Consider the following 22,327-nt stretch of genomic DNA (forward strand, 5'->3'; position numbering starts at 1 on the left):
ACACGCGCACGCTTTGGAGGGGGGGGAGTCCCATATGCCTTTGATATTCATGTATAGAGTCTGCTCAAACTACCCATATTTATTATCGATCACGTCACGTTGATGAACACTGACGCTTGGGATAGTGGAAGCATGTGTCGTAATTGCACATGTATATGGCAAGAGATACAAGAGAGCCCGGCTTCGAAGCACGGCGCCGGCTTATTAAACACGATTAATCACACGCGCTTCTATTTGAGAGACTACATCGGCAAACGGGCTCAGTGTCGGGGTCGCACGACCTTGCATCCTCAGTGCGTCTCATTCAAGAAAACTTTCTTATATATCCACTAGCTGCCAGTATTGCACACAAAGATCAATAAAAACCTTCAATTTATGTTTGCACTCATGTGTTGTTGCTTTCGTTTCTAAGAGCTTTTTAACGCTACTGAGTGTACAACGGCTGTGGGAGAGCGTCAGTATTAAACCTGTTGCCTACAAGTCACCTAACGGTAAAATTGCGCATAGGCATGCCCGACACTCGGATTTCTTAAGAACTGAAACACTCAGATAAAGAAAAGGAGCCAATGAAACGCCCTTGGAAACCACATGGGTCCAAATAACCAACAAGAAACGGGGTGTGCGATCGCGTCTACTAAGACATTTCATGCAGAATACCAAAAACCTGACAGGGCGCGACGCCCTCAAATAACCAGGATGCTGCCTTTTCGAAGCACTGATGTTCCGTAATGGCCGAGCAACCAGATGGGAGCGCGCGTTTATTTTGAAGCGGGAGGTTCTACTGGTAGTCCCGGCCTATGTCACGAAACCCAACTGCTAACGCATGCTCTGCTACAATGTTGTATACACCTGATGCGGAAAAGGAGCGCCCGCAGGCCACACCACACAATCCCATATTGAGGCCTCTTTCTATGTGAGTACATACATCCGCACGTTACTGAACCCAATACCATAGGACCTCTATCTTTTCTTTGGAAAAATCAGTGACAGGTGGTTTGATCGCCATGGATTTATTACTCAGAGGCTCTCGTATAGGAAGCAGATATTCTACCACGAGGCTGTAGGTGCACTGAAAGAAAGACACGATGGTTCCATGTTACTAGTTTCCAAAGTTAGGTGCATCCCAGAGAAACATACATTACCTCTATTTGTTTTGTGGACGAGAGCAGCTTAAAATCGTTAACAAAAAAGTCACTTCAGCTCTGCTCTTGAAATCGAAAAAATGCCCGTCATTCTGCCTTCTACGGTAGAACGTCTCGGTGTATCTGCTCTCTTCCGTTGTACGTTGCGTGAAAGCCAGGGAAGGTTGGCGCATTTGCTGCAAGAAGAAAAAAAAAAAGGGGGGGGGGGGAAGAAAAAAATGAACTAAAGAAAGCATATATAAATACTGCTTCTCTCTCTCTCTCTCTCTTTGGATGCTGCACATTCTGCAAACGTTCCTCTTCTAAGCTTTGGGTGGGCCACAGAACTCTTACTGGTATAGCATGCTGAAATAGATGGGGGCATGCCTTACCGCCTGATTAAATTGTGGTAGTACTCCAGAGCTTGAAGTAAAGAAAACCCAAGCCATATTCCTAGGTAGCCGCCAACGTAGCCGAAGACTTCAATTATCTAAGCAAAATATAAAGAAAACATATCACTTAGGCCAGGAAACGTAAAAACGTTCCAGTGGAGAAGTAGAATTTAACCGAGAAATTACTTGACACGGTCATAAACATTACGGAACCCAGATTTCACCCCATTGTTGAGTGAGTACAAACGTAAAGAACGATTACTGTATTTGTCACTTAGCCACTTCAAGGACCGATACCGGAAACACTTACATTAAGCCTGGGTTGCTCCGTCACAAGCTCTAAGCTGTCTGTGGCAAATCTTACAGTGAGCTCGTATGCGGTTCTGAAAATATTTTTGGATTAGTATAAAGATAGGAGCACATTTCTTATCCCAATTAGTGCACTTACTCCTTAGATCCATTGGATTTCTGAAACAAAAATATTTCCAATCAAACAGCAATGCAGAGAAAATAGCGATTGAATTGCACCCAGCTTGCACTACTTACCGGAATAGGCCGTATACCCGTGACACGGCTGTCGTAAGTGATGTCCCTGAAGTACAAAGTGATATTGTGTAATTTAATATTCAATGGCAAAATGATGTTCCACTCGCTTGTTGGCTCATGGGGAGCAGTGTTTGTTCAGAAGTCGTCGCAGATTACCATTCAGCTGCCTTTTCTCAGCTACCGCTTGAATTGCTTTTTGCATAGTTGTTATATAATGTTCTTGCAGCGAACTTAATTTGTGTCGCGCTGTATATATTATATTGAATCTTCTTTTCTATTCTTCTTCACACTCCTGTAGCATTCCGACAGCGCTAACAGTATTGTAAATAAAGAATAACAGAGTACTAAAATAAGGGTAGCAGAGATATTGCTATTCTTTTGTTTTATATTGCTGAAGTATACACAGAGTCAAGTCACTGCACGTATGTATAGTTATCAGTGGTGAGCGGTGCCTTGGCTGTCATACGGTCTTGCCACGCACCCAGAGGTCTACGAAGGCAGTGAGGGGTAAGCAACATTTTTTTTCTAGTCACTGCATCCCTGCTCTTGTACAAAACATAGTAGCGTAATGCTTTCGCGAGAACACATATTTAGTTATATATATCCTGCTGTTCTTCCTGTATTGCCTACGATAGCGATGATGCTGAAAATTTAATGGCATGTTACCTACAGTTCCCAATGCGTGAATCCCTTCAAATTCCGTTAGGATGTGCTGAGTGGTCTCGGGATTTTTGATGCAGCATACGCAAGCCTCATCTAGTTCTGAATATTTGCCCCGGTATGTCATTGTCCTTAGGCAACCGGCTCGAGCCTCCAATAGCAAGGCACTGCCATTTGTGTTATCGTACAGATTTTCCCTTCTAATTTCTTTCTTCTCATTCTTGGAAATCTTCATTGTCCTTTTTGTTTCCATTCTTTGCATCCAATTAACTGTCTCTGCTTCTCTCACTTTCTTTCTGATGACTTCTGATTGTCAATTTACAGTTTCAGTCACCCTGTACTTGGTTGCCAATTTTCTTGACCTATTCCTCCATTCTGTGTCCACACTTTTCAAGTACAGATACTTGTGCACTTTAGCCGCCCATTTATTTTCATCCATGTTCCTGAGTCTTTCTACAAAACTAATTTTCCTATATGCTTCTCTGACTTCAAAAGAGGCCCAACTTATGTCACCCTGCACTGCCTCATTTGTGGTCTTACGGTGGGCTCCCAAATTTAATCGGCCTACTGATCTTTGGTTAACTTCCAACTCTGGCAAGATATCCAATTTTAAGCATAGAATGGCATTTGCGCTGGCACTATTACTCCTTTCCAGATTCCATGCACCACCTTGTACTTATTGTGGTCCCACAGTGCTCCGTACTTCTTTATTGCTGCATTTCGCTTCCCCTTTATTTTCAGATTATCTTGGACGGTGGTTGGGTAATTCTTTCCATCGTTTAGGTATACGCCGAGGTACTCATATTGCTTGACTATGGGTATGACTTTTTGTTGAATTGACACCACGTATTTCCTCGTCTCTTCCTTAAAGATCTCAATTCCCGATTTCTTTGGGCTAGATTGAGGCCTAGATTTGTCGTTGCGTTGTCACAGGTATTTGCCAGTGTCCCTAAATCGCTTGCATTCTCCGCTAGTAGCACTACCTTCTACGCACACGTCAGTCCAGGGACCTTCTGTTGCACCATTTGTCATTTATGCACGTAGGATAAATCAAACCCTAATTCGTGGTATTCCAATCGTCTTTCTATTTCCTTAACATAAAGCATGAACAACAATGGAGTCAGAGGACATACTTGCTTCCGTCCTTGGTGAATTCCCACCATTTCATTACCGTTTCGACCTTCCCATACCACTTCGACTTGGTTATTTCTATATATCTCCATCTGCAGCTCCGCAAAATCGCCTATGCCTTCGTGCTTAAGAACGTCCCTTAACGTTGTCATAGACTCCTTTACTATCTAGAAATGCTATCGAAAAAAAGTCTATTCTGAGCTACTGAAATCCCTATGCACTGAGTCGCGCCTGGCGAACAAAAGCTGAACGATGATAGTGAGGATTGCGTGTCGCGTCGACTGCTCGCCAACACTTGTTTACATGTGCGCGTACGGCGCACATATCTTTTAAAGTCTGCCGTAAATGGTGGTACGCATTTTTTACGATATAGATACTCCTTCCGCTTTACGTTTGTCGCCTTTTCACTGAAATAAAATTAGTGGGTGCACACATCGAATGTGCGATGTGGGATCGTCGCGCCCTCCGTTCGCCACAATCGTTTGACTTTTATTTCCGCATTCTGATTTAGGCACGTCAAAAAACGCTTAACCTTGCACTTGGCCGCGCAACGCTTGAAACAGCCAAGCTGGGCGATCGTAACCCAGCATTTTCCAGAAGTGCGCGCGAACTTTTCATCTTATTACTCATGATGATGATAATTTCTTTTCGCGTGTCTCAGACTTACGGCCGTCACTGCGCGTTGCATAGCGCAGCTTGCAACACCGACACCGCGTTCCAGGAGACCCGGTCCGTGAATGCGCCTCTCTGGCGCTCTCATAGCACGCAAAACCTCTTCACCTCGCAGAGCACGAGCGTGCGAATACGCCAGCTGTGGACGAAGACGACGACGCTCGAACGCAATCATATGGTTCGCATAAATGCACGCTCTGCAGGCGTGGTTGTATTGCCTAGTGGATTCGACGCTCGCTTTGGGACCGGGAGTACGCGGGCTCGAATCCGGCCTCAGCAAAAAAAAAAAAAAATTAAATTATGGGGTTTTACGTGCCAAAACCAGTTCTGATTATGAGGCACGCCGTAGTGGGGGACTCCAGAAATTTTGACCACCTGGGGTTCTTTAACGTGCACCTAAATCTAAGTACACGGGTGTTTTCGCATTTCGCCCCCATCGAAATGCGGCCGCCGTGGCCGGGATTCGATCCCGCGACCTCGTGCTCAGCAGCCCAACACCATAGCCACTGAGCAACCACAGCGGGTGCGGCCTCGGCAAGAAAGTTTCTTTACTTTCTTGGTAGTTTCTTGCTACGCACCACAAATTACGGCTGGCTTTAAACAGCTTCGTTGTTAAAAAAAATTACTGCGTTTTAAATAAATAAAATGGTTGCTGCGATACTTGAACGCCGCGCTTTAGAGATTCCTTGTAGCGATGTGTTGATTATTACGGAATCTTTGTGATACCACGAAACATGAACGAGGTGGCGGGAGACCACTCACTCAGGATTAGCAGACACATTCTTAAGCGCTCATATGATGTCGGAGATCTTAGAAGTGTAATTGCATGACTGTCGCTTTGTGGTTACCCGACCATCGTTAGCTGTTCCTGAGGAGCCCTTTTATTATGTCCATATCACGCAAATTAACGCAGAAATAGTTCTGCCTCGCGGGTTAATTTTTGCGCTTTGGTACTTTGATTACCGGCTATAAAGGAGAAGCGGAATTTGATTATTACAAGAAGATCATGTGTAACATTGGAGGGGCGCTAGACACAGTCATTCGTAAAAATGAGTTGCTGGAGGCTTATATATTGCACTTTTTAGCGTGATGTCGTTAGTTTGACGGAAGGTAGCGGCTATTATTTTCACAAATAAAGATAACAACGTATTATGGTTGCCTCATAAATATAGTTGACTATGATTCGTATGATTTTAGTGCATGTAATAATTCCAAAAACATAGCTATTGCTAAAATGCATGGAGGAAGGAAACCCCAGGAGAGGCCCTGGCAAGCACGGACGTATTGGAGAAGATGTGTCGGAAGTCCCGTGCTGTTATTCGCAGAGGAGCACTGGGACGGGTACCCCAAATGTCAACGTTGCCATAGCAACCGCGCTCCTGAAGCTTTCGCTGCTGCTCTCGGTCTCTAAAAAGTGAGATAAGATTTTTCCGCCGGTGTCTTTCTCGCAGCACCTTTTGTTCGCGAAAAATGCTGACTTTGGGGTGTGTTGCGTAAGCTTGAAAGTTGTGTTTTGGGTTTGTGAGTGTGAGTGTCGGCCAGCAACAGATACACTCAAGCGATCACGACGCGGGTCTTTGTTGTCTTCTTCAACGTGCCACGGAAAAACACAGGAGCGCGTCTGCTTCCCTAAAACTGCTACAGAAGTTTTGTAGGCTTTGTTTTGACGCGCGTCAGGAGGACACACTTCCGGCGGCTCGTAACAATGCAAGTTCAAAGTTCGCGCCACTCTGTTCCGGCGAGCTGCAGAACCCCTGATTGGAGGCGCAAATAGAGGTGGCACACCAACATGGCTGCACTTCCGGCTTCAAAAAGGTGACGTCAGGGCCTCTCCTGTTTTGTTTCCTTCCTCCATGCTAAAATGCTACGTTTATGCTGCTGCGAGAGAAAACAACGTGTGCGAAGCCACATAGCGTTCCTGCCTCAGAGCAGTCACTCATGGCGGCAAAACTGGTTTGACTGAACTCAGTAACTATTTTGTATTCGATAGAGAACTGAAAATGAAGAAAAAGCTAAGTATGTATATGTACAATCGGGGAAGTAGAGTCACAAAAACTAGCTACGTTGACTTCATTGTACAGCAATACAGACCATTTTATAACCACTGGGATAATAGCACAAAGTTGAGTTGCACAACAGCAGCGCCAATAGCATGGGCAGAACGCAAATCAAACACGAACAAAAAGTAGCACGAATGTACAGGAACAGAAACTGCGTTTTGCGCTCGGTTCACATATAGTAGGAATGTTCAGTGCGTTTCGTGCAAGAATGTGAAATAGCAGATCAATATATTATCACTTCGCTGCAATCAGTGCATTTCATTGCCAAACAATAGGCCCAAATCGGCCACAACGAAGCGCCGCCATGCACATTTCAATGAGCGCACAGACGGTCCATCCACACTAACGCGGCGAAGGTGCTGCTCCATATAGCTCGATCTCGTGACCAATATCTTCGAGTGATTTATGACATGCATTCTAATCAATTTCCGGCTAACTGAATTTGTGGTTCGAGTCAGTAATGCCAGTAAAGTGAACGTTTCTTTGCTTACTTTCCCCGAATTTGGCGTGGCTGCTGTCTGCTGGATTATCAGTATCTCGGCGGATATTTTTGTGGCTATATCTATGAACGTCATATGTGTAGCGAATGCTAGTGCCAGCGAACCGGCTTAAATAGCGCTTGTACGCTGACCGACACTGTAGTGCGAGTAAGCTGACCTATGTTCTGCAAAACAAAAACATACAATTCTACACAAAATCCTGAACAAATAATGTCGGCTCCCAGGTACCTCTAAATCCCAAGGACCTGTCAATGGAATGACGCGATGTATTGAATGGATTGTTTGATTTACTTAATTTTCGTTGATTTGTCAATTGGGAATGGCCATTGGGTGTGTGCCTGCTTTTGGTTCACCCTCCAGAATGAGTATGTGCCACTGTTAAAAAAGGGTTGTAGAAGCTTTACAGGTAGCTAGATAAGTGTGGAACTTCTGTGTGCAGGCACTTGTAACACCAATTCTTTCCTCGAACAGCGTCATACATCGCATTCGTCCTAGTGACATCATGACGTAGACGCCTCACACTATGCATCCGCCTAACTTTATGTTTTCATTTCGGCATGACTTGTGAGCGGTGTAGACCATAAAGATGTAAAAGAATCATGATATCAAAGTTATTAACTTTGTGGTGGATAAACATTTATATTGCACGAGGTTTGACGCTCCGTAAGGTGAAAGTTAACAGATGTGAGCGAACCACCCTTAGCTGTAAAGCCCTTTCACATAGATTCCGAAATCTGTGTTGGACCAGCATTTTTTTTTTCTGTTTCACAAGTGTACCGTGCAGTTTCCAGTAGGGTCGAAATGAAACAAGGAACGTAAACGAATGTCTTACTCGCACGATGGTCGACATTGATCCATGCACGATTCAAATATGTTCGCTGTGTATGCAGCAGTTCCAGCAATTTTCTGGAACAAAAGTAAACACACAGCCGATTAAAGGCCATAGCGATTCATCCTATGTGCACTTTATTGCTTATCATATAAGCAATATTGTCGGCTGATTTGGGTGCTTGTAGCCAGAGTAGTCCAGTTCTTGTAATATTAGGGTAGGTAATGCAAAATTACATTTATATGTCTTCTTTATCCCTGTGGTTTCAAGAGTAAGGTAAATTACATCTGAGCAAAAATAAATCTAAGAAGGAAATGTGAGCACTCACGTCTGAAACTACAAGGCGTAAAAAGATATATTGAAAATATTGCCGCAGAAAAGCCTATTAGCCTAACATCATTGCAAAAAAATGTTTCAAAAATCGAGAATAACGTGAGGCGTATATCGGGTGTCACAGTTACATACGCTGTCGCAAAAGCCGCAGGCAAGGTGACGACTCCTACACCAAGAAATTAATTTTGTATATTGTTGCGTCATTTCCGAAAATACATGTAGTACATTGTTCATTCTTGATACTACCAATTTGCGGTAATGGTAGTTGATATTTCCTTATTGAGAAACTGATCAAGCATAGAATTATAGTTGTAAGTATTTTCTTAGTAAACTTACTTGGTAAATTTACTAAGAAAATACTTACAACAAAAAATAACTTAGTAAATTTACTTAATAATTTACTAGTAAAGAGCTTTAGCAATTTTATTGTAGTTTTGATGGAACGCCTAACAGAAGCAATTCAAATCAACAAGGAATCTGTGCACCATTAGGAATGGTACATTGTGTGGCTATCAGTATTCCAGCCCATTATACCAAGAATTAGAAGCTAGTAAATTGCAGGCAGCCATTTTTTTCGAACACAACGCTTTACATAATAGGCTCACATAACTGCTTTGTCTATGCGTTGAAGTGCACAAAAATTTTTAGGCGTAAAGGAAATTCTCTAAAGCCTGAGTCACTTACTTCCTTCAACTATGTTGCATATGCGCCCTTTGAACGTGGCCGAGTATTCGTGATCCGACATGTGACAGCTGCACAGCTCCATTTCTTTTTTCATCAAGCATGTCTGAGTGCATGACTGAAAAATAAAGCGCCAAGGAAAAACTTAGTGTCTCCATCCAAACTTAGAAATGTTTGCTCTAGCATAAAATGCAGTTTCCTTGCATAACTCTCGCGAGAAAAATCACTCTAATTTTTGCTCTAAACCTTCCTGCAGGCAATATTTTACGAATATCAGCATTGCAAGAAGTCATTTCAGAATTCTTATACCGGAAGGTTGAAGCGAAGTACTTCTTTAAAGCAACGTTTTAACAGCGAAGCTGTTTAAGCGAGCCGTTTTTTTGGTGCGTAGCAAGAAACTACCAAGAAAGAAAAGAAAATAAACTTTCTCGCCAAGGCGGGATTCGAGCCCGCGTACCCTCGGTCCCAAAGCAAGCGTCGTAACCACTAGGCTATACAGATACTTTTTTCCCCCTTTATTGCATGGAAATACAGCCACGCCTGCAGAGCATGCATTTATGCGAACCATATGATTGCGTTCCTGCACCGCTGGCGGGTTCGTACGCTTGTGCTCTGCGAGGTGAAGATGTTTTACGCGCTATGACAGCGAGAGAGACGCATTCACGGAGGGGGTCTCCTGGAACGCGGTGTCAGCATTGAAACGCGGTGTCGGTGTTTCAAGCTGCGCTATGCAACGCGCATAGACGGCACTAAGTCCAAGACGTGCGAAAATAAATTATCATCATCATGAGTAATAAGATGAAAAGTTCGCGCGCACTTCCGGAAAATGCTGGGATACGATCGCCCAGCTTCGCTGTTTCAAGCGTTGCGCGGCCGAGTGCAAGGTTTTTCTTATTGACAGATGCACTATAGTGTATGCTGTAGAATAAACAGCCATGTCGATTCTGCTGTGTGAACGAGAGATAGACGCCTTCTAGAAGAGTGGAATTATGCCATAGAAAGATTCAGGTTTATCTTGTTGCATACATAAGGAAATTTGGCGTTCAACGTTTGCGCTCAGTGAATGCGTTACTTAGTTGCTCACGCTCTCACTTAGTGAGTGAGTGTGTAATGCGTTAAAAAAACTGAGTGAGTCCACTGAAAAAAAAAAGCTAGTTTTTCGAATTGGAAAATGCTTTAGCTATGGTTGCTCCTTCCGTTATCAAATTGTTGCGAAATGAGGTACGTTTGCATATTACCTCTTTAGATGAAAATCCGTAGAACTCTTCCTTCACGCCTTCACTGATGTAGTCTTTACAGCGTGAAGTGAAAGGAGGCGGCAGACGTCGTTTCGTTTGCTGTAAAGAGTAATAAATCCTGATTAAAACAACTGCAATACTTCCAGGCATAGATTTATTCGTACGAGGCAGACACTGAACCATGTTATGGTTTGTGGATATTAGCCTTGAATCATCTCTTTTTACCTTTACTACGTTTCAAATCTCAGTGCCGTCGGGTTTCGTACACGTTAACAACGGCCTGAACGACACAAAAAACGTTGCGAAGGCTACGTTGCTGAGAGGCCTGATCTATAGCGTTGCTCAAAATTAAGCTTGACTGTGAGAACCTCCGGCAACCTAAAAGACCTCGGCCTTTTGCCATTTTCGTATGGTGCGTTAATGCAGCATTCGCTTGCCGCGCAAGAGGAAAGAGCGTGGAGCAACCTACGTTGTTAAGTAGCCTTAAAAAAAGAAAAAAGACAAAAAAGACAGATTTTGCCTCTATAAAGAGGTCATAATGCTCACATCAGTGCTGAATGCAATGTCATACACGCATTTCGAATTTTCAAGAGTATGCTATGGACACGACATAACTATAGGAACAGCTACTTGTCCTTACAGATAAAGAACTCTGGTACCTCGTACAAGCGCAGGGGGAAGGGGGGGGGGGGAGGTGTTGCTAACGAGATGACCAGAATATCTGTTGCGTCTGCGTGTCCTATAGGTCTTTTAATGAGCATTCGTTGGAAGTAATGCAACGTTTGTTCTACTTGTTCTTTTGCTTGTGGCCTCTCTTCAGCACACTTTTGCCATGTTAGTAATTAATTAACTGTCCATGGCTGCCTAGCCGGTAGAGTCGTCGAGTATACAAGGAATTTTTTAAGCGGGAGCTATGCGAACCAATGGAAAGCAATACGCTCATGTAGCAGGAGACCACTCGCTCTGTAGCACATGCTGAGAAGGTACAAAATGAACAGATGTATTGTATTTAACCATTTGTCCGTACAGTCTTTAACGCGTTAACGTACACCGGAGCGCACCGTATCCTAGCACTCTTTACAGACAAATGTGCTGGGGCTGTATATATTTGTGGATGTTCTACACCCGCCAACTCTGACTTTGAGCAGCACTGGCTAACATCGCCAGGGCTGGATCTGCTAAACATAAATACACAAGTTAGTGGACGGATTCATAGCCGACGCCTTAGCACAAGTGGTAGCATACAACGACCGCGTAATGTGGTAGTTGTGGATTCGGCTTACACCGGCGGCACGTTATCTTTTCTTTCATATTGTTACGTTGCGGAGGTCACATATAAAGGTGTACTTACAATATAGACAAGAGAGGCAACGATATATAAACAAGATATATAAACAAGCTGGCGAGACCGATTATACCTCTACACGTCAAATCGTTGTCTTCTGACTGGCGCCGCTCTTGGTTGCAGCGTAACATAAGCCCCGCCTGCAAAAACGTCATCTCGGCGCTAACTATAAGGGAGGTTAAATAGTAAGGTTTCAGCCGGCACACATGCACAACGTCAGTGGGGCCACGCGAGTCCAGCGGAGCGATCTCGTAGTTCAGATCGCCAAGCTGACGCAATATAGTGTTGGGCCTGTGTAGCGCGGCTGCAGCTTTTCAGACAATCTGACGCGGCAACATGGTGTCCATAGGAGGACAACGGAGCCAAGAGAAACTCGAACGTCCCGATGTCGACTGTAGTACCGGATCTTCTGTGCGGCCTGAGACTCAGTGAGCCGGGAGCCCGTGTGAAGACGTCTTGAGCATTTCAGTGGGAGTGTTCGTCGAGGAAGGAAGCTGTGTGTCAATGGGCGAAGCAGGGTGGCAGCTGAACAGAAGTAAAAGGGTGAAGAGCCGGCGGTCTCACGACGGGACGAGTTATAGGCGCAGGTCACGTGCTGTCCCATTTACTGGGGCTGTCAGAAATGTACACAGACAGCACTTTGTCAACTTGCGATTGAGCCGCTCATTTCAATTTTAACCATAGCTAAATTCCCCAATGCTTTGCTTGGCTTTAAATAAAGTTTCTTCCTCCTTCCTTGACTACATTATCTGTCTGCTATCAGATAATGCAGACAGATTATATATATATATATATATATATATATATATATATATACAGTGCAAATGAGGGTGGTCGACCCCGGACACTTCGCCCCTTTGCACGACACTTTGCACTGTGGTGAACGCGGTTTAAATCACGGATCCAGGACCTCAAATAGCTGTGGCGTAATGCTAATGGCATTTATCTCACATTTACTGCTAAATCCCCACTGAATTTTTCGCATCCAGGTGCCATTGGAATGCAGCCGCTGCGGCCGGGGTCGAACTCACCACATCGCGCTCAGCAGCGCGACTCCATAGCCACTGGGCTACCGTGGCAGGTGAGCACTCTAAAAGAACGCGAGCAAATACATGTTGTTGGCTACTGTATGGATCAAGTAACACCACTTTATTGCGATAGCAACTATATGGACACTCCACAAATATTTGCCGTTACCGACGCCGTGATGTTCCGTATAAAGTTCAAGTGCGATAATATAACCAAGGTATACGGCCCCGCGGGCCGTAGCTGTGGTTGCGAGAAAATGCGTGTGAGGGTGAACCAAGAAGGATGGTGACTTGACGAGGTCCGCTTCCCACACACCCTGTGTTGGAAGTTACGTGATCGAGCGCACGCGAGGGGATGCAGATGCGCGAGTCTGCTCGTCTAGGCCGGCGGTGGCTGAGCATGGCGCGGCTGAGCGCATACGCGGCCCGCACGCCCTATCTCGGAGATAACCTTCAGCGGGTGCAAAGTTTGGGCTAGTACAGATGGCTGGTGGCTTCATGTGTGCGGTTTTCGTGCACTCCTACGTTGAAGATAGCGTAATCTCATGTTTAGAAGAAACTTTGAAGCGAAAGGAAGCACGAGGCGTTCAGTCAAAGCTGCCGGCACTTTTTATCACGCCAGCGTTGTGACAGCGATTGCTCGTGGTCATCAAATGAGATCACTTCATTCTGGCCTGTCTGTGCGTGACACCACGGTTGTTAATATGTTTAGCAAGCAAATGTTTACTGTAACTTCTACGGCTTATAAAACAATAAACTTTATCTCGTGTGGCAGTCTAACACTTTGCTATCGCTGTCAATGCTTCGACTTTCGGTAGAAACTGTGACATTTTGTGCTGTGGCTATCACATAGTTAGTCAAAAATAGTTATAACTTCGCAAGTAAAAGTTTTGTGACAAAGGTGACAATAATAAAGCTCTACAGCATTCTAGCAAACCTCTAGATCCACAGCTTTGGGCTTTCTAGATGTTACGTAGTCACATTTTCTGCGTCCTAAAGAAAGCTAGTGAAATACGAAATAGAAGCACGTGAAATACCCGCCTGCACGCAATGATTGCATTGCTCTCTAACGTGCCATTGGGCTAAATTCTCGGTTCGTTCCTATGTGGCACGTTTGAGAGCACTGCGATCGCTGCACGCAGGTGGGCATGTCACGCGCTTTTTTTTAATATTTCGCGTGCTTTATTTAGGGCGCACAAAAAAATTGAATAATCAGAAGCAGGAAGTTCAAAGCTGCAGAATTTGATGTTTCCTAAAATGCTCAACGACTTTGTATTGGACGTTTTGCCGCAACAGTAATAATTGCGAAGCTAGTTAAATAATTTTGACTAGTTCTCAGTTAGGCTGAATACCAAAAAATTGTGTCACTTGCCCCATACAACAGCCAACAACATGCATTTGGTCGAGTCCTTCTACAGGGCTTCGGCGTATTATTGAACTTGCGCTAAAGTTAGCTGGAATATCCTGTGAATAGTTCGCAAGCTAAAGAAAAGCCTGTGTATTAGGTGTCCCTATTCCCGTTCTTCATTCCTTTAATGCTGTTTTTTATTCCATCCTACAGATGGAGTAAAAATAAAGACGAAGAATCTGAGATAGCAAAGCAATTTCCAGGATCCCCTAGGCGTCGTATTTTGGACCAACCTGCTTAATGGCGATGTCATAGCCCTGCTGCGGAACCAAGGCGATGGCGGCGTTGCTCTCGGGCTGGCACAGCTTCGGCCGCTGCACGAACACTGGCAACGGCAGCGTGGTCATCAAGCGCAGAGTGTTCTTCTCGATGAAGCGCAGGCGAATGCGTAGGTCTATAAGGCAGTGCGTAGAGAGAAGGCGCGATCAGTATTTTAATGCGAATGCCAATCTTAGCCTATTTCAGCTACTTTGGGTCTGTCTATCAATCTAGCCTTGTTACGCCGCTCTTGAAGAAAAAATTTACCAGCCCTTCCCCTGTCGAGAAAATGGGGGTAAGCGAAGCTTGTCGAATGTGTATCGGACCTTCGTGGTGGTTTTCTTTATTTCTCTCACTCTTTCTTTGTCTCTCTCTCTTTCTATCTCTCTGTCTCTCATTCTTTCTTTCTTTCTCTGTTTCTTTCTCTCTCTCTCTTTCTTTCTTTCTCCGACTGATGATATTGTTTATCTTTCTCTGTCTTTCCCTGCCTCTTTCTGTCTCTCTCTTTCTCCCTCTCTCTATCTATCTTCCTTTCTCTCTATTTATTTCTTCCTTGCTCTTTCCTTCTCTTTCTCTCTTTCTCTTTCTCTCTTTCTATCTTTCTATCTCTCTCTTTCTTCCTCTCTTTCTTTCTCGCTCTCTTTCTTTCTCTCTTTCTCCTTCTTTTTCGTCCCATGGTATGTGACAATGAGCATGGACCCTTTCTGCACTATCGCCAGGATCGGCTCACTTTTCTGCGTGACACCACCCCACACACCACCGCCGAAACTTGTGAGCCTACAAGGCTTCGCTTAAAAAATATTCTGAAATTTCTGCGGTGCTGGGCGCGCAACCGAACCCGTGTGACACGGGTTAGTCCAGCACAGCAGGCCGACGCTTAGCGCTGCGCAACGAATGCCTGCGGGTAGCGAGGGATTCATTCTCAACGTACGCACGCACCGGCACAACTGGGACGTCGCAAATCTCGGAGGCTTTGGAAAAGAAAGGGACTGCGCGTGGACTACGCGGGTGCGCTGCTTCGTGTCAGGAGGGAGGTGCGAGAGAGACGCACGGATGCAGAACAGGGGTGATACATGAAGCGTTTCGGCGGTCGAAATACGGTTTGTCGCTACTTTGCTCGAATGTTAATCACATTAGCGGCGACGTTCATCGTGAGATTGGTTCTGCCGGAATTTTCTGTATTTTATTATTTACTCTTCTCGGCACAGCCCGCAGAAACTGTAGGCACTAGCTCTTGGTCTTTTTTTCACCTAAAATACTTCGGTCGAAAAAGTGAGAGTATTGAGACAGAAAACATGGGAGGCAAGCAGGTTGAATTCCAATAAATTGGCGCGGATATTTGGACCGGTTATTGAATAACAAGTCGCGCACATCTTTCGTTGCGGGCTATAGATGTGCTATTAATTTAGACAGGAAGTGTTGAAAAAAAATGTGGTTGATCCCTCTTATATAGGAATCGGTATAGAACACGAAAGTGAAACGTGTCTTCACAGAAGTAGTGTAATGTTTATTGCACATTGATATATAATGTCTATTGGTGTTTTGTGGCTAAAGCGCCCTTAGGCGTTGATGCACCCACGCTGACGCCTGGTGGCACGTCTCCTCCATCACGACTACCAACGTCGATGACCATGAGCAACCGTCGTGCATATGGAAGCTGCACTACGCTGCACACGCTAGCACAACGCGAAAGACGAAGCACGTAACTGACACACTAATACAACGCGCAAGACAAAGCACGTAACTGAATCGTCACCGAGTCAAATCAGCGCGTACAGCGCGTCGTAATTGCAGCCTCCGCGATCAACTTCAGAAACATTTTCAGAGCTAATTGCGGAGGCCACGCTCCGCTGTGCTGAGTACGGTGAACGCCACCTGGCGTTGGTAGTGCTTTTGATGCCAGCGTCCCTTCGAATGCTGGCATCGAGGCGTCGTAGTGCTGAAACCACCGAAGCGTTCACTGTCGGTGCGCGTTAGTGTCATAATGCAGTACTTCTCTTTTCTGCTCGTAGGCGGCGGCACCGCCCCGAGCAAGAGCGCGGGTACACGGAGGAGTGTTAGATATATAAGGCGTGTCTGTGTAGCTCTCTGCAAATGCGTTTGTGGCGCAATGGGTTAAACGCTCGGCGATTTATCGTCGCGGACCGAGAGGTCGTGGGTTCGATTTCCAGATTTTGCATGTTTGTGGAACTTTTTCTTCTGGTTTCTTTCTTTGTATTATGTTCGTGTACATTGTAAGCTGACGTATTTCCGTGACGGAAATACGTCAGTGAAGTCTTGGTGGACCCCGGCATAAAACACTTTCGTGTTAAAAAGCAAAATGTTCTTGAGAAAAGTACAGAACTCAGTAATTAGGAAATGAATGAGCGGTAATAGCTCCTTACGTCTTCATCATTTAGCCAAGCTGGTAATCAGCATGTTTTATAAACCGTAGTATTGGAATTACGTTCTATAAGCCAGGTAAGAGTTTCTGAGCGTCAAAGGTCTACTAACTCTGCTCTTAAGTGTACCGGCTTATCCCAGAGATCAAACCACAAAACTAGCCACTTTAACCTGATCTACTATCCACCAGAGGATGTACAAACAAGATATGACAAAATTGTCTGTCGGCGATTACCAGCGCATCGCAGCCGAGTGGCATACGTGGTCAACTTTTGAGCCATAAATAATACATCCCGTTACGTATACGTAGTGTAGGCGCGGTGCAGAGAATATGAATGTTTCATAGGAGTTCATTGCCGCGCAGAGCACCATACTGTAAGCACTACCTAGAGTTTAGCCCATTTGTATCCTGACATCGCACTATGTGAAGTATACGTGGCTTACATGGAACCTTCTCTATTTCAGCTGTTTAACAAACTGGCTTGGTCATTTAGACTCGGCTTACTTATGTTGGGTAAAAAAAATACTCACCGTATAGCCAAGGCGTGCTGCACTTCTGAAGCATGTTGTCAGGGCCTCCGTAAAGCGTACTGTCTATGGTGTAACAAAGCATGATAGGCAAACGTAGAAATGTGATCCGGATGCTGAAATCAATAAGCACATATTTTTAATCAAAAATTTATATTTTTCAGTGTTTTCTTAACATTAGCCCTGTGACATTTAGCAAAAAAAAAAACAAATTATTCTTTTTCTCTGCTATGTGCAGGGTCTGACAACATTCAGGGCATATACGAAGGCATACCAAGCCAATAACTTATACGTTTAAACAAAGTACTGCAAATATACATTAATATAATCCTCGAGTTTAGTCACATGGCTGTAATCTGTTCTTTTACAAGGCATTTTTGTTTTCGGCTGTTTTGCTAGGATGTCTGTGCTCTAATATACCTGCGGTCAGAGATTACAATGCAAGAGCTGAACTTCTGCAAAAAGAGCTTCATACGATGACCCGCCCTCAGCTGATACGTGCTAACTCGGGGCTTCCTGCACATCATTCAGTCTATCTATTCGAACTCACATTGTTAAAGGGTTTTTTTTTATGCGACCTCGTTTGTTAAGTGCATATATGTCATATGACTTCAAGTTTGAAGTTTCAAGTTTGAAAAAACTGTGAGGTACTGAACTCACAGCCTGCCTGGCGGCGCATATTGTATAGGACCCAAAGTAACACATGTGGAGACGTTCTATAGAATGTCTAAAGACATTTGTTTGAAGTTGGGCGCAGGCATCCTTCTAACAGGACATATATGTAGAAGGATTATGTCTTACCTAATATGGCAGATATGGGAACCTATGGCCGCTTGCTAAAACCTAAAAAAATGTAACGTTCTCAGCGAATAAGCGCTTTATGCGTGCAGTATAAAAACGAAAAGACGCTCTATGTTGATAAGAAAAAGAGGTTCATCAGAAAAAGAAAAGCTTCTTAACTGGTATATTTGATTAGTGTCCGTTGTCATGCAAGTTATGTCGTGCATGTATTTCGTACGATCTTCTTGCATTACGCAAGTGATTGGAGGTCAACGATGTAACTCGTTTTTGTTATAAAATGGGGTACTACAACCGCCATTAAATTTCGCCCTATCTTCAGATTACATATATCTATATCATATTAGACAATGAATAAGCACTTTAGGACAAATTTGTCACCAGGCAGTTTTAGTCACCTCCACTAGCTGCGCTGCCGTTAGTGGTGTTCAGGGAAAAAGAAATTGATTTAAGTGGGTAATGTCCTTGAACGATCTCAAAAGGGTCTCTGGTAGTAATAGGAGTGTCATTGTTCAACAAACTACGTCTGTAGTATTTTCGAACATATTTAAGATACTTACTGGTCAACGCAGCTGAACGACCGGCACTCGGAGCTTGTTGACTCCATGCGGCATTCAAAAATTTCTTGCGGTTTATATCCGACAAGTTCGCGCATTTCTGGTTCGTACTGGGCCCGGAAAATTCCAAACGTCACCTCCTGCCATAATTTATAGGAAGCCAATGGATTAGTATAAATATTTCTTGAGTCTTCAAGATAGCATAAAAATGAATCTAGTAGATTCTGTCGTGCACTTTGACCGCCGCATCATGTCACCATATAGATCCGTCGTTGCACAAAGTTACTTATTAAACACGACTCCTTCGACAACGCACTTAACTGAAACAGAGTGAGAACAGGCACATCGCGAATTGCTGAGGATGGAGTGGCCTTAGTCAGAGTTTCTTTTCAATTAGTATGTCGGGCTACACTGAGCTGTAAAATTCACACGAAAAATGCTTAAGCATACCTGGCCAAACCTGGTGCAAAGCTGAGGAGTCTGGCGACACGCCTCAGACTGTTTATTGACCCTGAAAGAAACGTCAACAATTTAAGAATGACTTCGGCTATGATATTACAGTGATTATATATTTCCACAAACATTACACAGCTCACGCTATTTTGTGTGTGTTTCTGCCAATAGAAAGCTCAAAATCTCAGCGTTTCTCACAATCCAAATTGTATCACTCCGAGAGTTTTCGTCAGGGTCGGATGTGACGCTTGCAATAAGTTCAGAACGTGTGGTATATATATGAGAAAGCTGCCGATGCAATTACGTCTTCACGAGTGCAGTCGGAAGTTCTACTGAATAATGTCTGGTAAGGCAAAGTTATTAGGAAACAAGCAGGTCACTGGCCATAGTCAAAACAAAATGACGTTTCGACTTCCGTGTGGATACCGCGTTCACAATCTTCTGGTGTGCATCGTCTGGTGCTCGGTGCGGCTATTGCAGTTCATACAATTACTCTCACTTACCAACTATTGATGCAGACCGTCACTGACGGGAACACGAGATCCCGCCTTTTCACTTCTGTCGCTATAGACTGGTGGCCGTATTCACGGTACCTCCTGACCTGCAAACCAGCCTGGTACATAAATGTAGCCGTGCAAAGCACGATCATGACTGAACTTAGCAACCAAGAAATAGCACAGCGCCTTCGAACCTGGTTCATGCTTCAATTTTATCACAACTCTATGCGAGAACTGAATAAGGATTCACAGACTGGCCTATAAGCTGCGCAGAGGCGCCTCCGTTCACAGCACGCTCAGCCGACGAGTGGAAGAGCTACCTACGCTCGTGTGCTCTTTTGCATAAAGTTTATTCTCTCTCTCTCTCTTTCACTTAGCCGACTTTCCGAGTCTTTCTAGCGAGCGTTCTCGTAAAATACATATAAGGGTCTCGAGGTACATCAATATTATTAGCAGGCAATGTTCAGAGATCCTTTTACTATGTGTCTTACATTGTAGAAACATCGCGACACTCCCCGAAAAGCTTACACCCCATGTCGGAATCTGGCGCCACATACTTTAAAGCTAGCTGCTCTGTACTCTCCGTAGCATGAGCGAGGAGTCTATTTCGTGGTGTACCAATTTTTCACCCGTCACTGAAAGGAAAAGTTGACTTTCGCGAACCAGTTTCCTTATTGATTAGCGTGTGTACGGAGGTCCTAACAAATATATTGAATGATAAGTTCCTCTGTTTTGGGCCTACGATAAAGCTTACAAGGCCTGGACAATGTTCTCGGCTTAAAGGATCGTTAAGCGCTGTGATGTAGAACGTTGATACGCAATTAGGGAATGCAACCTGAGTTTCCTTCGCGGTGAAAAATGTGACGTGCCTTTTAAGTGAGTGCACCATCGAAAATTGCTGACACCGAGATTCTACGATCTTTCATTCAGCGCACACAGAAGCGGACAGGGACAGATCCTTAATAGCTTTTTACTGATGGCGTAAATACTAAGAATACTGCAGGAAAGTCAGTGTTGCCATCGAAAACCTAATAACTTCATGATGAGCCGTAATTATAGTCTTGCGCGGGATTAGTGGCGGCCAACATAATTAACGAAATTCGGCATATGGGAAAATGGCACATCATTTCGAAACAAAATTGGAAGCTATTCTTAGCATGCATTTTGTACAAACAAAATTAGGGCTGATATATTAGTAAGTTCAATGCATAGCTGTCGTAATCTGGTGTCTCATCCCCTAGTATATAGCATATTTGCTATCCATCGTGCTTTATTTATTTTATATCGTATTCATTAACGGGCCACTTGCAGTGGCCTTTTTCCACATTACAATCAACGTGACATTTTATTTTGTTAGAATATTTTGCAATAAGAGCACATAAGATAACAGAAATAACTCCCCTTAGCCCTACGGAAAACCTATGGCAATACCAAGTTCTCCAACCATGCAATGAATCACGTATTCGTCTGACGTTAGCGACATTGTAGTCATTTTAGGGGGCTAAGGGGCTAATAGATGACACAACGTTGTTTTACGCATTGAAGCAGACAAGTAATTGGAACGCCAATGCATTTCTCACAAAGTTCTGGAATTAATATCTCGAACCTGGTGCCATCCTGAGAATTCGTTCCAAGTGGATTCGCCTTACCAACTCCACGGCACTGATCTGTAAATTGACATATGGGCAATAAGGTAATTAGTTAAAAATTAGTGATTTTTTGTGGATTAGTCGAATATGCATTTCCATTTTTTTTGCAAGTAACGTCCGCCTCTTCGAGTAGACCAGTTCATGAATTAGAATTCTGCTGTCTGCCACATGCAACCTCGAAAATTTTTGAGAGTGTTCGCTGAAACACACGGTGTATACATAAATACAAACATTCAATGAACGCTGCGTAAATACTTGACATCGTAGAAAACAATTTATCAATAGGTTATCCAAGCTGGGAGCCTCATTTTGAATTCATTCTTGCTTACCAAATCATTCCTTGAATTTATCCATCACCGTCATATTTTTACAGTGACGTGGCCATCCTTCGCTGTAGATATAATTCTGCATGTTAGCGCTACCTCTTGTCAACCAAGTAAGCGAAATCATTCTCTCGCCATAGTTGCAGAGACGGCTGGTGCGACAACGATTCTTGGAGGCCATGCGCCTGTCCTTAAAGTACCGGCCACGCTTCCGAGATGGCGGTAGTCAATCAGAAAACCGTGTGTCACTCTCGTTTTGCCTTCGTCGAGCCTCATTACCATCTCTTGTGGTCGTGAGTGCCTAGAGTTGTTGAGAATGGTACAAAGCGCAGAATTTCCATCCGAAACTTCTTTACACCTAGTTTAGGGAACAAACACAGTGTTCCTCTGGACGACCTCTCCATCTTTCCCATTCTTGGTTTCTCTCTCTCTACTCCCAGTCACCGATACTGAATCACTCGCTGACTTTTATCCAGCCGAGACGGCCACGCACGAAGTGTAGCTTCCTTCAGTAAAGCACCAGTGGCTGCACCAATCGGTTTGTCACAACATTATTTTTCAAAATTTGACGAAAGGCAACTCCCACTGCTGTTGTCTTACGATGCACGCAGCCGTCAAGCAGGCCAATGTGATATTTTGTCTAGTTATTCCGAGAACTAGTCTTTGGCTGCGAAGTACTTCTAGTGGCACGTTCTTCGAACAATGTCCTCGAAAGCTCTCAGAATAGTTGAGAAACACCATGTCCTTAAAGGGTCCCTCACCAGGTTTTGCCACTGCCAACAACCAAGCGCGGTGCACAATCACGCGCTGAAGATCTTGCCTTGAATTATCGGACCGATACACGGTGCAAACACAGCTGAATTTTAAACTAAACACGTGTGTCATTCTACAAATATAGACGAGGTTGCAGAGTAAGAGGTCAAGTTGCGCTGGAGCTG

The 22,327-nt window shown here is 44.2% G+C and overlaps 2 protein-coding genes across 2 annotated transcripts; both read right to left on the reverse strand.

The window, feature by feature from the left end:
* Positions 1-970: 970 nt before the first annotated feature.
* LOC119457021 (uncharacterized) lies at positions 971-7,968 on the reverse strand. The gene is made up of 7 exons (XM_037718844.2): positions 7,915-7,968; positions 2,060-2,105; positions 1,962-1,981; positions 1,824-1,896; positions 1,514-1,611; positions 1,143-1,318; positions 971-1,069 (listed from the first exon to the last, which is right to left on the reverse strand). The coding sequence occupies exons 1-6, from the start codon at positions 7,938-7,940 to the stop codon at positions 1,192-1,194; spliced, it is 390 nt and encodes a 129-aa protein (XP_037574772.2). The 5' UTR covers positions 7,941-7,968; the 3' UTR covers positions 971-1,069; positions 1,143-1,191.
* A 952-nt stretch (positions 7,969-8,920) lies between these two features.
* LOC119457022 (uncharacterized) lies at positions 8,921-19,596 on the reverse strand. Its single transcript, XM_049669181.1, has 7 exons — positions 19,424-19,596; positions 18,918-18,978; positions 18,471-18,607; positions 17,116-17,228; positions 14,178-14,338; positions 10,164-10,262; positions 8,921-9,043 (listed from the first exon to the last, which is right to left on the reverse strand). The coding sequence occupies exons 1-7, from the start codon at positions 19,567-19,569 to the stop codon at positions 8,921-8,923; spliced, it is 840 nt and encodes a 279-aa protein (XP_049525138.1). The 5' UTR covers positions 19,570-19,596.
* Between the last annotated feature and the right edge of the window lie 2,731 nt (positions 19,597-22,327).

Source organism: Dermacentor silvarum, chromosome 6, assembly GCF_013339745.2.
Source record: "Dermacentor silvarum isolate Dsil-2018 chromosome 6, BIME_Dsil_1.4, whole genome shotgun sequence".
Classification (NCBI taxonomy): Eukaryota; Metazoa; Arthropoda; class Arachnida; order Ixodida; family Ixodidae; genus Dermacentor; species Dermacentor silvarum.